Source organism: Python bivittatus, unplaced genomic scaffold (genome assembly GCF_059951505.1).
Source record: "Python bivittatus isolate LINGU-HERP-01145 unplaced genomic scaffold, Pbiv_v1 ctg000120_np1212, whole genome shotgun sequence".
Taxonomy (NCBI): domain Eukaryota; kingdom Metazoa; phylum Chordata; class Lepidosauria; order Squamata; family Pythonidae; genus Python; species Python bivittatus.
Genome location: NW_028277037.1, coordinates 5708470 through 5724856, shown reverse-complemented (window position 1 = coordinate 5724856; position 16387 = coordinate 5708470). Strand labels below are relative to the sequence as shown.

The 16387-nt window shown below is 39.4% G+C and overlaps 1 protein-coding gene across 1 annotated transcript in view; it reads right to left on the bottom strand.

Annotated features, from left to right (window-relative positions):
- The window catches only part of HGF (hepatocyte growth factor), a 67731-nt gene that overhangs the window by 23110 nt on the left and 28234 nt on the right, over nt 1-16387 (bottom strand). Inside the window, exons 7-8 of the mRNA XM_025169403.2 lie at nt 11383-11501; nt 4107-4281 (exon numbers count right to left, since the gene is read on the bottom strand). Coding sequence (XP_025025171.1) covers nt 4107-4281; nt 11383-11501 — 294 coding nt within the window. The remainder of the gene's footprint in view (nt 1-4106; nt 4282-11382; nt 11502-16387) is intronic.

The window sequence follows — 16387 nt, the reverse complement described above, 5'->3', positions numbered from 1 at the left end:
AAACAAATGTTGGTAAAGAACGCAACAACAAAGGTGCACAATGCAAGTTCATGCTAAGTTTCCTCATTAGTCCATCTTTATGCACTGCATGAAGATATTGCTCCATTACCACAACATCAGTGCAGTGCAAGAAGTTAGCAATAGGACGGAGTTGCACGCAAAGACAACAGATACCACCCAGAGATACATGGGAACAACAGAACATAAACACAGGGCTGGCTCCTGCAGTGGTGCAATGGGGAGTCTGCCCAAGAATTTTGGGCCACAAGAACATTCTCTAGATTATTTCAGCCAAAATTGAGAGTGATGAATAAACACTGCAGATATGAACCTAGAGCATCCCATATGATAAGATTCAATAGGAGAGCATGTGATGTCATTCCTTTGCTGTACTTGATTAACATCACACTAGTACCACCATTAAAAGCAACCTATTTGAAGGCCAAGGATGGAGCCCATGAAATGTATGCATCCAGCAAAACCCAGAAAGAAAATGCATGCCATACTTTCACTTCCACCTTATGGAAAAATGTACACAGTTGAGTTTTTTCCAGTGTCATGTCACAGGAGTTGTGTCAAAGGACCCATGTTATATGCCATTGTAACAGTGTCATCCATATGAAGTTCTGCAGCATTGTGACTGATATCACAACTACCAGAATAAGTTATAGTTGAGTGTATGTAAGCAGCCTTGCAGCCCAGCCATTCCTTGGTGATAATGAGACCCTTGATGAATATTTGTTTGTCTTGATTCTCTTGGGTGGATAACCTTTCAAACAAAAAGGGAATTTAAAAAGACTTCCAAACACAGTTGCACTGTCTAGGATCACCTCCATGCACCTGTAGTTCCATGATATCCTCTCTTTTCAGCAAATGAGCTGATTTATTGTTGACTCTTTGCAACTCTATGGAGCTTGTGGGTGGCTATTTCCCCATTTATAGAAATCCTTGCTTCACTCAATTTTCTGGTTCCTGGGCTGCAGCCTAGCTGAGAGGGTCTTTGAAGGGGAAAGGTAGCTTGATGGTTTTTCAGCTCTCCCCATACAAATTGCTGATTTTTTGGGGGGGAGAGGGCTGTCAGCCATACAAATAAATGCAATGTGAAGTAATGATGTATATAAGAAAATACAAGTATTTTTTTCTACTTCCCTTTAGTGTGGAATGAAGCAGTTTTGTTGTTGATGTTGATCCTATAGTGGTACAGGATGGGGAAGTACTTTCTTCTTCCTGTTCTTAACATTTCTGAGCTGGCAGAAGTGAAGATGTTTGCAAACTGTCTTCAAGCTATTTTTTCAGGGATCCATGGCAAAACAGAGATGCCCCAAAGTTAGTGAGACAAGATGATCTGTAATTGGTTCTTTCGTCTTCTTATATATAAGAGTAGGAAACACAGGTTGCCACACTTAGCTGAGAGTAATTGTAATGAATGCATATAATTAACTAAAATGAATATATTGAGGATGCCAAAAACAAAGAAGGCTCATTAAAAAACTGTGCATTGCTATGCCAGCAATTAAAAAAACAATCAGGGAAAGCTGTTAATCAAATGCTTAGTTTTCTTTGAATGTGTATGCACTGGAGACTTAACACCATATTTGTAGCTTTCTTTTTATTTAGAAACATATCAAACTCTAGAAACAGGCAACAGACCTTCCATCAAGTTCCCAAAGACCCAAATTGTTGAGAGGTTCCATGCCAGTCACAACTGATTCCAACTAAAAAGTGTCTCCCTTTCTTTGTTACCAAAATTCCAAGTGCAAGTTGCTTCCATTCCCATCTTCACCTGTGGTATTTAACCTTCCAAATTTTGATGAGTGTTGCATTTCAAAGGATGGACAGAGATTCCCAGCTATCAGTAACATCTCTCCCCTAGATAAAGCATTCTGGGAGATCTAAAATCCATTAATGTCCCTAGCATCCACACCATGTCTTTTATTCAATTAGCGCCACTAATTCCACTGTATTCAGCCTGGTTGGAAACTGATGACTGGGTCCACAAATGGAGTAGCTGAAAAGTGCCCGGACATAATGTTCAGTGGAAGAACAAGATTTGAACAGAACCTGGATTGTGACAATTGTATCCTAAGATCTGCATCTTGGATGTAGACAAATGGCACAATGTTACATTGAGCGTCCTGGAAAAGAAACAGAACCACGATAACTTCTTGCTTACAACTCTTGGTTACGTTCCCCAGATTATATGAAATTTGAATTAAAAATACTAGAACTTCTCTGCCATTTCTATTCTGGAGCTACAATGATGTCATGGTTCTAATTCTGAATCACAATGGATGACGGGATGAGTACCTTCATTCACACTTGTCTTTCTGTGTGCATTGGCTCCCCAACCTTCACCCTTTTCTTCCCCATACAGAACCAGATCCTAAGAACTAAAGTTTTTTTTTTAAAAAAAAAAATGGGACAACAACAGATTGAGCTGGGGAAAGAATTCATACAACAGGCCCCATAGTTAATCCACATCTTTCCATTATTTTTGTAAAACTCAATATAAAATGGAGCATCCTTAGGTGAACAAGTGGAATTTTTGACAAGGCTAAAGCACTCATAACAAAAATAAAACTGTCTGCCCATTTTGCCTAGCAAACATGCTTTCACAAAGTCATTGGTCACACTTTTGGATGATCTCTGGCGAGAGCAGGATGAGAGTAGTACATCCATCCTTGCTCTTCTTGACCTCTCGGCGGCTTTCAATACCATTGACCATGGTATCCTTTTGGGTCGGCTGCAGGAGTTGGGGCTGGGTGGCACAGTTCTGTGCTGGTTCAGCTCCTTTCTCCAAGGCCGAACCCAATTGGTGTTGATAGGGAGCGAGAGGGCCAACCCACGGCCCCTGCTCTGTGGAACAACCTACCCAAGATGCAATACTCTCATGGCCTTCAGGAAGAACGTGAAATCTTGGCTATGTCAGATGGCCTGGGGGCCACATGAGGGCTCATACCAGTGGAAGTGGCTTGTGGGGTAATTGATTTTACTGCCCCGTCATCTTGAAGGTTTTTAGTTTTTTATGTATAGGGCTTGTTTTTGTAGTTTGACTTTTTAATTAATTAATTAATTTTAATTAAGTAATGGGGGTGTTTATTTTTTAACTGTTTGTGGGTTTTACTTTCATTGTGAGCCACCCAGAGTCACCTGCTGGGGGAGATGGGCAGCATACTAAATAAGTAAATAAATAAATAAATAAATAAATAAATAAATAAACAAATAAACAAACAAACAAACAAACATATTAAGCCTCACTTACCCCCAAGCAATATTCTGGCCACTGTGATGTCATGCTGAAGATTGAAGATATGGAGAGTGAAGCTTTCACAAGAAACAGCCAATCAATTTAAGTGGTGAAGTATGAACAGCTGCAGGAGATCATGGTTCCACACAACCAGCAGCAATCCTAATTAGGAGGGGAAGAATTGATGGTGGGGCTTGCACCATTTCAACTGATTTATCCACAGGTGAATAGGGTTGAGAGAATGGAGATTCCTTCAGAATAACTAAGCATCCAGTGATGGGAGAAGGCAAAGCTGTACCTTCTCCCAAAATACAGAAAGATGGAGAAGGAAGTTGCTAATGTCCAAGATCAGAAAAACCATGTGTCTTCACATAGCTCCTGTGCCAAATAGCTCTCCCAGCTGTAGTCAACTGTGGGAATGTTGGTCCATTGCCCAAACATGCACATATACAAATAACCACCATATTGCAATTTACAAGACATACTATGAGAAGTCATCTGCTCAAGGAATTTGCCACCAATGAATATAAAGAACACAAGATATTTCTGCCAATATTGTTGCCCCACCCCAAAGGACCCATTAAGAGTGCAAATTGGATTGCTCACAAGTCTATAACATTACAACACTACACAGGAAACTATGAACCATCCCCAAAATAGATATAATACCTAGAAAGAGAGAGTTTATTTCTTACAGCACAAACTACATGTCAAATTGTTGAAGAAATGTGTTGACAAAGAATTCCAAAAGACGTAATAGCACTAATTTCTGTCTTTGGATTAGAAACCTCAATGATTGCTTTCAATATTGTGGTCAATCAATTATATTTAACTTGTGTTACTTATATGGGCAACTCACTTGCATTTAAAGTTCTCCCATGTGAAGTTATGTTGGTGAGGCACCTGAGAGTCCCAGCGTTGACATTCAATCCCACTCCAGATGGTGTTCACAGTACCACGGTAGCCTTCTCCTTGCCCTTGTATGCACTCAGTTGTTTCAATTACTACTGCAGAGTTGTGCACCACATTCTGAGCTAGAAAGAGAGACAGGACAACGGTTGTTTCTTTCTGACAGCCAGCTGGATGTAAGAAGGCCTTTTAGAACTTTCCCTCATTCTTGCAAATCCAATGAAATAAATTTGAGATCTCCTAGAGAAGAAGGCAATCCTTAAAAACAGAAAGAATTATCTTGTTGGAGCAAATCAAAATATAAGCCAACGTTCTCCTCCAAATTGATGTCTTCCAGGAATTTAGGGTTTTAGCTCCCATAATTTTTAGAAAGTTTGGGAGATATGGGAATCATAGGCACTTAAGTCTAAACAGATTTGGAGGGTATAAGGTTGCCAAAAGTTGGTCTAAACTTTTTATTTCCCCAACAATAAGTCATAAATGATGGATATAAGTTACATTTTTTTGTCTAATACAGAGGCAGGTGGTGTTTTTGCAGCTGGGGGAGATATTAAACAAACAAACAAACAAACAAACATTAAGGGGACTTAGAAGACTAAGCAAAGAAGAATGATACTGAAGTGGTGACATCTCCATAAGGAGTAGGGTCAAATTTGGTCTCTTTTTCGGGGGAGGAAGTTGGATTTAGATTTGATCCTTTATGTTTGTCTCAAATTAGGTCAACTGAGCCTACTGAAAGCTTAATCGAACTATTTTCAGCCTTATTTCATGTTCTTTTAAACAATCATGCTGCTCACACTTGATCGTTTCCTGCTGAATTTCAATGACACAACCTTGGGAGGCATAAAAATTACATCAGGGATATTTGCATCCCTCGGGCTACGCATTAGCTACCCTACTCTAATCCTTATTTTAAAAAAGGATTTGTACCTAATAGATACTGCCATACTAGACAATCCTGGAATTCCAATGCCCTGTACTGATGAATGAATTAAATTAAATTGAAAAGTGTCTGCTGAAATTCTTCCGCTCTTTAGGGATAACATGGATAATTATTAATTACATAGGTTCAGTTCTAAGACTGAATTGAAATGAGCTACTTATTTCATTATTTTTGCTGTTTCGCTTTGGCCCCTTCTTTTATTAACCAGAACACCAATATTTGATTTGATTATTGCTGAACAACAACATAAAACCCTTGACACTAGTCATCTGAAACTGGACAGGACATACACCTTTAGAAGAGACAACAATGCCCCCCCCCATTTCTATTCTGCCAGTAAATAAATAAATAGGTCTCTTTAATGGTGGAAAAACATCATGTTGTCTTCAGTTTGGAAGGGGTCACTGTCTCATAAGAGGCCCTGAGCAATAATGACCTTGCCTCATCTACAATGCTCTCCCCCCATTTTCAGCTGGGGTTAGTGGAAGAAATGCTCTGTCTGAGGAAAGCTTTAGACCAGTGTTGTCCAAACTTGGCCACTTTAAGATGAGTGGACTTCAACTCCCATAATTCCACAGCCAGCATGGCTGGCTGGGGAATTCTGGGAGTTGAAGTCCACTCATCTTAAAGTGGCCAAGTTTGGACAACACTGCTTTAGACAGATGAAGCAAATGCTCCAGGAGGGAACTTAAAAGTAGCAGGCAAATGAGGATGCCTCCCCTTTCACTCCCAGCAGCTTCCTCCCACCCAGCCAGAAGGGTAGGAACAACAAAGTGAATGAGATGTGGCTGGTGTCATTCAAGACTTCCTGGTGCACCACCATTGAACAATGCAGGACAGAAGTAGGAAACAAAAGAGGTGCAGCCTCTCAGCAAACCAGCTCTCAGCTCCCGTTTTAGCTTCCTATGAGGACCATGTTTGTGTTTTTTGGTATTAATGACTCCTGCCTCAAAATGTAGGAAGTTAATAGAATTATGTGCTTGCTTGACATCTATGAGGATAATCAGGACCAAATGTTTAACTGGGAGCACCGATCAGCATTTGCGCTTGAAGGCTGCTGGTCAGCACAAAGGAATTCTTCAGGGGCAACATTTCTTGCCATAACCTCAGTCCAAAACAAACAAGCCTATTAAACCTATCTGCCTCCCTTGAGTCCAAGGAAATGGACATGAAACATTAAAGTCCTGAATTCCTGTTTTCGTAACTGCAGAACCTGGATGTGTCACATGGAGATACCTAGTAAAAGAAATCCTCTAAATTAATGTTCCAAAAGAGTGACTGAGCTAATATTTTTGCACATGAAAAAATGGCCATGCTTCTGTAAGATCTGATATCAAAATTCTGTGTAGAGCAGTATCTTTGGAGAAGCAGCCAATGTTGGGGTCTCAAGATCTTTTTGCAGCTATCTCTGCAAGCTGCAGTCAGTCTTGGAGAGTGTTTACTGCAGGATCCTTGAAAATGGGAGTTAGAATGGCAAACCACTTTCAAAATACTGTCAAGAAATCTACAGGAACTAGTCCAGGCAGTTACCAGGAGTCAACAAGGACTCAAAGAGCACCCCCATGCACACACACGCACACACAAATCTTGCTTATAAAAGCCCACATTTTAGGTAAGATTGTCTCCTGCGTTTCTGCAGTCTTGATATGCATTTCAGCTGCTATTCGGTTTCTATTTTCCCTGAGACGTTACTCTGGCAAAAGGCAGAGGCAGCAAACAGATGCCATTCCATTCACTTACTTGTAACTTCTGTTTATAACATATATTCCCAACCCCACTAGTGTTTGTCAACCCCACATAGCACTGTGCCATTCACTCCAAGAGCCTCCAACAGGAAGGTAAAGCAGTATTATTGCACTTCCATTCCACTATTGCTCTGCCCCTTTTGTATATGCACCCTAACATCACACACTGGTATGAAATGAGTGGAACTTGTATGATTTTGACAAAAACTGTGGATCTTGCACACCCACACACACCCTGCCATATTTTTTCCAATTAGTTACATTCATGTTTATGTGGTGATATTGAAGGAGCAGGACACAGCCATCAGTTGAAGAAGAAATTCGATAAAAACCAAAACTTCCTGCAGAGAAGCACGACATACTCCTGTTGCTATTCACATGTATCAAGACACTTTGCAGTATATTGATGCTTTCCTGAGGCTCAATTTTATGTTTCCCCAAATGCATATAAATGCTTTATCACAGTCGTCTTTGCATAATTTCCTGCCAGAATTGTTCAGCCTAATTTCCTAAGGAGAGTTCATGATAAAGAATGACATGTGTACCTAAGGCTTGTGAATTCCCAATGCATTCTGAAACAGGAAGGATAAAATAATTGCACCTAGATTCTCAAGGGCTTACAAGATCAACATACTTTAAAGTGAGATCCGTTTTCTGGAGTTTTAAACACTTCTTTTTTCGACCCACCTCTTCTACTCATAAGTTATTATTAATGCTGCCACACTGATGGAACGTTTGCATACAACTTTTGATTTTTAAGCAACTTCTCTCTTTAGATCGGTATTTTTCAACCTTAGCCATTTTAAGATGTGTGGACTTCAACTTCCAGAATTCCCTAGCTAGCAAGCTGGCTCGGGGATTCTGAGAGTTGAAGTCCACACATCTTAAAGTGGCCAAGGTTGAGAAACACTGCATTAAATAAACAACTGCTTATTATTTAACAGAGTCCAAAAATGAACTTTGCACAGAGATGTAAAGTATCCCAAAATTTCTTCAGAAAGCCTGCAATTAAAGCCCTGCCCCTTTTTTCTCATATATGGGACAGAGTTCCAATTACATGGTAAAGGCCTCCATTTTGATTTTTTTAACCCACCTGGTGGATGCTCCTATCACATTTGTTTCCTGATGTCCTTTCATTGGACATTCCAATGGAGCTGCTTGAGTTACTCTGCTTGTTCCTACTACAACTGCCTGGTCTTTTTAAACTGTTTCTGCTGCTGGATTTTTACTAGATTCCATTTCTCTGGAGGGTTTATTTTCCAAATTTAACATCTTCTCTAAATCATGTTAATGATAACTAACAAGACTTAAAACCAAGGTTCAGTTCTACAAGTGTCTTAAGTTGTTTTTGCTAAAGGCTGACTAAAACAAACACTCAACATCTGCTTTGAGACTGAACACCGAACTCAACATCTCAACAACTTCTGAGCAGGTAATGAACATGTATTTATTAGTCAAAACATAACAATACCAAAAGAATATGTAAAATAAATATATTAAACCCCAAAACAATATAACACCTGGTGTCACATCCTCTGGAAAAGATCTGTTTTCAATTTTTTCCAGAAGGTAGGTAACGTTGGGGACAAACTAACCTCCAATGGGAGGCCATTCCAGACAGCTGGGTCCATCACAGAAAAACAGCATTTCCAGGCTTCCTTACCCCGTAACCTTCTGAAAATGGGGACAACCCGTTGTTTCTCCAAAGAAGATGCAGTCCTGTAGGTAAGCTGGTGCCAAGCCATAAACTGAATATATATACGCACACACAGACCTCCCTACACACAAATCCATTCCTTAGATGGGGACAACCTGCAGATATGCAGGTTAGGTGCAATATAATTGGAATATACCGAAGAAGAAACAAACCATAAGCAGCAGTGTGAGCAGGATGGGATGAACTCTGGAAAAAAGCAATTCTACAACATGCCAAAGAAATCTAAAGATAGTTCTGTGACAGGTGAGTATGGGCTGCCTTTTATCTCCCTGTTAGCAGGCAGAGGCCCAATCCATACTGCTATAGACCCAAGATGAAATACATTAGAAGGACTTATGGCCTTAGCCATGGTTGCAGCAACTCTATTGGCTAAGGCACTGGGAGGAAGAAAGCAAGGGCAAACTACTTCTTCACATACACCACAAAAACTCACAGAAAGAAACTCAACAAGAAAGAAAGTCTAGTCGATAAAATATGGCACTGGAGGTAACTAATTGGCCACTGAGGAAGAGCAAAGAGCTCTAAGTCTAGGCAGTCTGATGCAACTAGAAGAAAAGTTTGGAGCTTGGTGAAAACCCTTAGGATGGGAACAGTATCAACTAAGAAAACTAGTATATTGTCAAAGCAGAAATAACATGGACTGGAATAAAAAATCAAGAGTCTGGTAGCACCTTTTCTGGCTAACTCGTTTTATTAAAAGGCACAAGTTTCCATAAGCTCCATCAGATGCATAGAGTACATCTATTAGTACACACATAGAGTACTAATGCAGGATTTCAGCTGGGGGATGATGGGGGAAAATGGAGGGAAGAAAAGGTGACTATGCAGATCACACCTGAGAAAGATCACTACTACCTTATCAATAAACCACTGGGTTTATTGAGACCTTCTGAGATGGCCTGAAACCTTTTGAGATATGCAGGTTCACCAATCTCTTGCTCCCTTCCCCCACCATACCCCAATTTAAATCCTACACCAATCTAACCACTCTATGCCTCTGACAAAGTGAGCTCCAGCTTTTTATAACAGAAACTGTAGGTGTAAGTGAAGTAAAATGGACAGGACTTGGACAATTCCAATCACATGAATTCAATTTTTCTATTCGGCATATGAAGCTCACAGAAAAAAAATGCGGTAGCAATTATTGTCCCAGCTTGTGTAATGGGACACAACACAGTTAATACAAGTTCCTCTCCAACTTCACATTTCTAGGACAGCTGACAGACAGACAGACAGACAGACAGACAGACAGACAGACAGACAGACAGACAGACAGATAGATAGATAGATAGATAGATAGATAGATAGACTTTCATCTATTTGACTGAAGAATTCATGAATCAGCTCTGATTGCAATGGTATAGAGACATCTCTCTCTCTCTCTCTCTCTCTCTCTCTCTCTCTCTCTCTCTCATCTAAATTATATGTCACCACAATCACAGGACCTCTTGGTAGCTAATAAAATAAGAAAATGTAAGAAAATATAAAAGCATATCAAAACATAATAACAACAACAACCATCTTTAGAATTCATTGCTAAAATACTGAAATTAACAAACACATTCTTCATAAGCACAATGGCACGCCATACGAAAAGGATTTATCTATAATGCGGATTGTTCATGAGGCCTCTTGCAGATGTATATGGAAATATGCAGATAATTAAACACGAAGAAAATGCAGATAATTTCAGGATCACAGTTGAAAAACACATGCTTAAAATCTCTCATATGTATTGTGTTAGAAAAAGTCTCTTAGTCTGATCAGTTTCGTTTAGAAGTTAAACACTGAGGTGCATAATATCCAGACATCCATATATGCACCAGATGTTTATATTCTCAAGAGAAGTCTTCCAACTTTGCTTTACGTGTTAACAGCTAGCATAAAAATAACACCTGTTAGACAAGGCATGTAACAATTGCTTCTCGGATTTTTGCTACTTCAATAACTTGTTGATAGACTGACTCATATGCATTGCGCAGACTGCATGGGAAAATTCAGCATTTGCTAGACAGATGCAAAACCCTTATATTCTCTTACAGCTGAATCAGTGGTGTATTATACTAGTTTCCTCTATTTTCAGGAATGTCAGAATACCTGAGAGCCATGAAGGATTTTTTTTTTCCTTTTAAGAAGACTGGGAACAATGCAACCATTGTTATAACCCACACACACACACACACACACACACAACAGCTTTACGGAAAGCTTTTAAAGACTGTCTGGTGCTTTATTGGAAGTGCAATCTGGAATATGTTCCAGATCAAAAGCAAGCAGATGGAATCTGAAGAGCAGTGAGCCATGGCTCTTAAATAATGAGAGGCAGAATTCCCTTTCCCATATGATCTGGGCAAAGGGATCTTCATGTGCTTCTCAGGACTTAGAGCAGTGCTTGGCATGGCCCAACAGCCCATCTTATCTGCAAAGGAAAGGTCAAAGCAAATAAAGCTCTTCAAAGGCTGATTTGCATGAAGCATCAGCCTTGTGTTTTGGGGTTCCTGCTCCCAGAAAAGGCTAAGTATATGTACTCTTTACCCTGAAGATGCTAAATGTATAAGCATTGATGGTGGGACTGGGGAAGCTTTGAGACCACAAGGGATGAGCTGGTGACAACAATTCTCCAACAATTGGATATGGACTATTTTATACATATATCACATGTGTCAAGTGTGAAGATACTGACAATAATAGAAGACAAGACTTTATAAAATAAACCTAGGTTATCATGCAATACAGCACAGACAGGATCATAATGAGTTTACTGACATTTGGGCTTTGGAAGAGAAAAATGTTTCAAGAAAGCATCTGAGGTTAAACTCACCACATGTTTTAATTGAGCAAAACTCCCAGGGGGTGTTTGGGTCAAGAGTGTAACACCATGGCCTCGGTTTACTATCCGGATTGCGGCAGTAGTTATCATCAAAGCCTTTGTCAGGGTATCTGCAAGCCACACCAACAAGCACGTTAACTGAGTCAGCTGCCAAGAGAAGTCAAGCAGATGCAAGATACGTTCCCAATGACCTCCAGCCTAGAGAAGAGTCCAAACGCCTTTGCTACTGATTGCCTACAGAAGTAGGAGGAATATAGCCATCAAAACAGTCCTCAGCAGAAATAATATCTTGACAAGAACCCATTTTGGTATGATGTAGAACATCCAAAAGGGTCAATCTGCTGATTTCTCCCCATTAGTGCCCAGTCTGACACAACAGCCTTAATTTGCTTCCTTTGGATGGCCCAATTAAGTGTGGACAATATAAACATTTCATGGCATGGTAGACTCATTAAGCAAATGGATTCTTTAGTTCAATAGCCCTGGGTTCAAACCGAAAGCTATTTTCAACAAACTCCGCTCTATTTTTAGAAGCCAGCGTTTGTAGAGGCCATGACCTCATTTCCAGCACTGTGAGGGGAAAAAAGTCAAGAAGAAATTAAATTTCCCTTTGCCCTCCTTTATCTTGTCAGAGTTGTTGTTGTTTCCCCCCTGCTTTTAATTACTTCGATACTCTTTTCCTAGTTATTGCTGAAGGAAATCAAGGGGTGGTAGAGTTACAAGACAATAGCAAGCTTCTTGTATGAATAGCATTTCATCATTCATTTAGAACTAATTGTTTGTTTGTTTTACATTTATTACTTCTGGTCTGCTGGTAGGTGAAGATTAGATTTTTAAAGGAAGGCACATAGGAACTACCTTTGACCTGGAGGCCTTTGGGAACTTCTACAGATGTGGTCCTCACAGGAGGATCAAAACTTGATTTACAGTTGCCTACTGAAGAAGGTTCTTTTATCCTCAGAGGTCTAAAAAAATGCCTTCCCAAAATTTGTTTGAACACTGTAGAATTCTGCTCCTTTAAGAGATGAGACTCAGCACGTTTCTTCCTTTGTAACCAGGCTAGGAGGACATGATCAGAACCTCTTCTGACACTATACTTTTGTCCCAGAACTTTTAAGCAACCAAAGCAGCTGTGCTCCAGGGATATACATGTGGCCTCAATGTTGCTGACCCATAGAAAATTATCCATTTAAAACAGTCTGTCTTTCAATAATGCAGGCTTTTATTAAATCTGTTCCAAATCAGGATTGTAGCCCATCAGTTATATCCTACTTGGAAAAGTCAGTCCCAAAATAACTTCCTTCCAAGTAAATGTGCCAGATGGAAATATCTATGAAGAGTAAAGATTATCATGAAATACAAGCAATGCCCAGCATTAAATTTGATTGCCAACTTATCTTGACAGAAGGCTGCTGCTAAAATATATAAAGACCTGGACTTACATACCTTTTCATAGATACATTCTACTGACATTTGAGTCTATGGGCTAATCTCGCCATATAATAACATATCTCGAGGTTGGCCATCATTTTGTGTTTCTTTAGACAACTTGTCATATTCCCTACTCTTCATTTATCATTTAAGGAAATATTGACTCATGCTAATTTCTAATCTTAAATAATTCCTTAACATGAGAACCAACATGTTCAGAAACAACTATCTACATGTCTCAGTTATTCCTTTCCTTAATAACTGTTACGCCTACTGTTGCACTTAATTAAGATATTCAAAATTGTAATCCTCTCCGTACTTCGCAACTGTGATCCTCAGTGATCTCAGTGGGATTCAACCACAGGCATCATGGGAAGAGTAAGGGGGCAAATGACATCATGCATGTTATGACATCATCACATTATGTAATTTGCATCTGTTACATTATCTGTGATATCATCATGGCTTCCATCAGATGCCTACAGACTCAGCCACAAAGTACATATTCCCAGGGCCTGACTGCAAATGAAGTTGGTTGAGATCCCTGTGAAATGCATTCATCTTCTGTGTATGCAAAGTACAGGATTAACATTTGTTTTTTTACCTTTTTTATGGTTCCCACTCTTTTATTTCAATTTACATTTTGTGTTAAAGTTGAGTAATTTTTAAAAATTTTCCTTTTTATATAATTTTATTATTTTTTTATATAATTGAGTAGATTTCATGCTTCCCTTTGGTTCTCATTATTCCTAGATTCCAGAAAGAATAATTAATCTAAGGCCTCCTCCTTCTTTTGCTACTTAAGCTGCTATCTAGTTAGTCACTGCAATAGGATAGTCAGCCAAGCATAATTGATACTTCTTTAGTGAGTGAAATTTAAAGTGTGCACTGCTGAGGTCAGCCCAAATGATAATCCACCAATACAAGAACTTAAAATAAATGTTCTACAATCTACATTAATTATTAGGATTCAGAACATGTTTTTTTTTTTAATTTGCATATCCAGAAAATACACTTTCTGCCAAAAGACAATTAGCAATGGTAAATCACAGATCATAAGCAAAAGACGCAAGCAATTTTAATTTGTGCAAATGTGTCTTTCCAACCCTCTTCTGCCATCAGGAATGCCTACAGGAGGAGTCAAAAAAGTCAAGATGGAAGCCACAACCATTCAGTCAAAGCCCTGGGTTACATGTAAAAAAGGGCAGGGCATGGTTATAGCTGCCACCTTGACTGTTTTGACTTCAGTGCAAATTCTCTTGCCCGCAATAAAACCTTGTTATCACCCTCCCTATATTAAACTAGAAAAACCAATACCATCTGCTCTCTTAATTTAGGATTGGGTAAATTGGTTGTAAGAGAGAGAAATATTAAATGCCCTCAAAAGATTCCTGAGTCTGAACTAAGCAAGACTGTCTCTGTTGTACCAGATACTCCAATTGTGACTACTCTGCTGCCCTTCAGTTCCAAAAAGGTGCTCCAGAGGGTGCAAAAACACAAACAAAGCTCAGCAGCTCTTGAAAGCAACTGCATCCTTTTCACAGGCACATGGTCTGCACACAATCACAGGAAAAGACACGGCTGTTTTAAAGAACTTTTGGAAGAAAAAGCAAAGCAGAGCAAGGACGACAAAGATTTTCCTCAAGTAAGAGGGGGTTCTTCAGCTTATTAAAGTATCGATGTGCTTTATTTGATTCATGGTTTGGCCTTACCTTCATTGCATTGGCTTTTTGGTAGTTAAAACAAGCAGGCAAAATGCTTGTCTGTCTGTCTGCCTGTTTGAGTATGTCTAAGTCACAAGTGTATTGTGTTTCCAATGAAGCTGTAATTGTTCAAAGTTACCAAAAAATGAAGATAGATGGATCCTAGGGTATGACATAAACTTTCTGCTCCTCTGCGCCTGTCCCAATTACTCATTTCTGTATTAGTATTATTAAAACTTCTTGGCATTACTGTTTCTCCAGACCACTTGGAAGCTAGAACCTATAGCTCTCATTGTTTATTTCCTTCATGAACATGCTTATCCACTTTTAACTCCCAATCCCGTTTCAGGTTTTACTTAACCCAAATCTGTACTAAAGAAAACAGAAGTGTTAATTAAAGGTCCCTGCAGCGTGATGTTTCAAATTCTCAGATTTTGGGGGATGTTTCACCCAAAATTGCAGATCCCAGTGACATCACCAATACCCTTGGAGTGCACGATTGCAGTGCACAACCCAGCTTCGCTGGCCTAGCTACGTCATAAGTTCCCTTCTTTTACAAACTCTTCCCACAGATTATTTTCCCCTCATCTAATCCACAACATTCTACTTATCTACTTTGCAGTTCAGCAGCAAAGCTTTCATATTAATTTTCCTATCACCCTGCTAAAGTCAGCTCTGTTCAGCCACTGTGGTTGAGTACCGACAATGTTTTGCCCTGTTCAGAAGGTGGTACCACCAAACTTTCATTGTTGCTCTTTATATTTAATGGATTTTATTTGTCTTGATTTGATTTATATACTATCTTTTGTACAGGACCTCAAGATGGCAAACTTAGTGCTCCCCTCCTCCTATTTTTCCTCACAATAACAACCCTTTATGGTAAGTTGGCCTGTAAGAGAGGGACTGCCCCCAAATAATTTGCTGAGTTTCCATGGCTAGGGATAGGATAGAACCTGGATTTCCCAACTCCCAGTCCAACACCTTAACCACTATACCACACTGCCACACTGGCTCTTCCTTGCTTATGACCTGTCCAAACCCATTTATTCATTTTCACAGTATGTAAGAAAGGAAAAGCTTGCTCTCTGAAGTAAGTTAGACATACCCCAGTTTCAGTTCAACAGTCATTGAGCTTGTAGCTTGTCATGAATTATTTCATCGGTTCTGCTTTCCCAAGGTCTGAAAGTTTCTTTCCTCTGGGGAAAAAAAGGTTCTGTTTTTCCACTTTATTTGGGGGAGCTTGAGAATTTATTTAAAATTTCTCTTGACAGTGCTTTTGAACTGACTTTATTGTTGGAGTTGGCCAAGGATGTTCCTACAGGAACTGCCATTTTCAATTACACATTTTCCAGATCTCCAGTGCCTGGGATTTAATGATAATGTGGGAAGTAATGAGAGATGATTGTTTAAGGAAAGACAGGTCATTCTCACACCCCACTTTGTTATCTCATAGCTAAATATGTGTAAAAACGCCACTCTTGTGAGAATGAGAACACAGCATCCATGAGAATTTTGGCAAAACTCTTCCCTGCTCTAAATGAAAACAAATTATGGAAACAAATTACTTTGCCCTAAATTTAATGGGAAGTGGTGGGAGAAAAAGCAGCCATGTTTCTACATGGCACTTATATTTAGTACATTTAGGCAAACAGAATTAACTGTTATACCAGCCTTAATATGCATTAAAATGAGACCTTTCTTGGAAATAAAATACCTCAGTTGGCAGGTGAGAAAATCTGATATTTGGGAAAGACCCACGGATCCTCAATAATAAATGCATGAATTTCACCTTGAATTTCACCTGGAAGGATCCTGATGAAACCATCATAAACTACCCCAAACATTGGTCTACCACCAGAAAA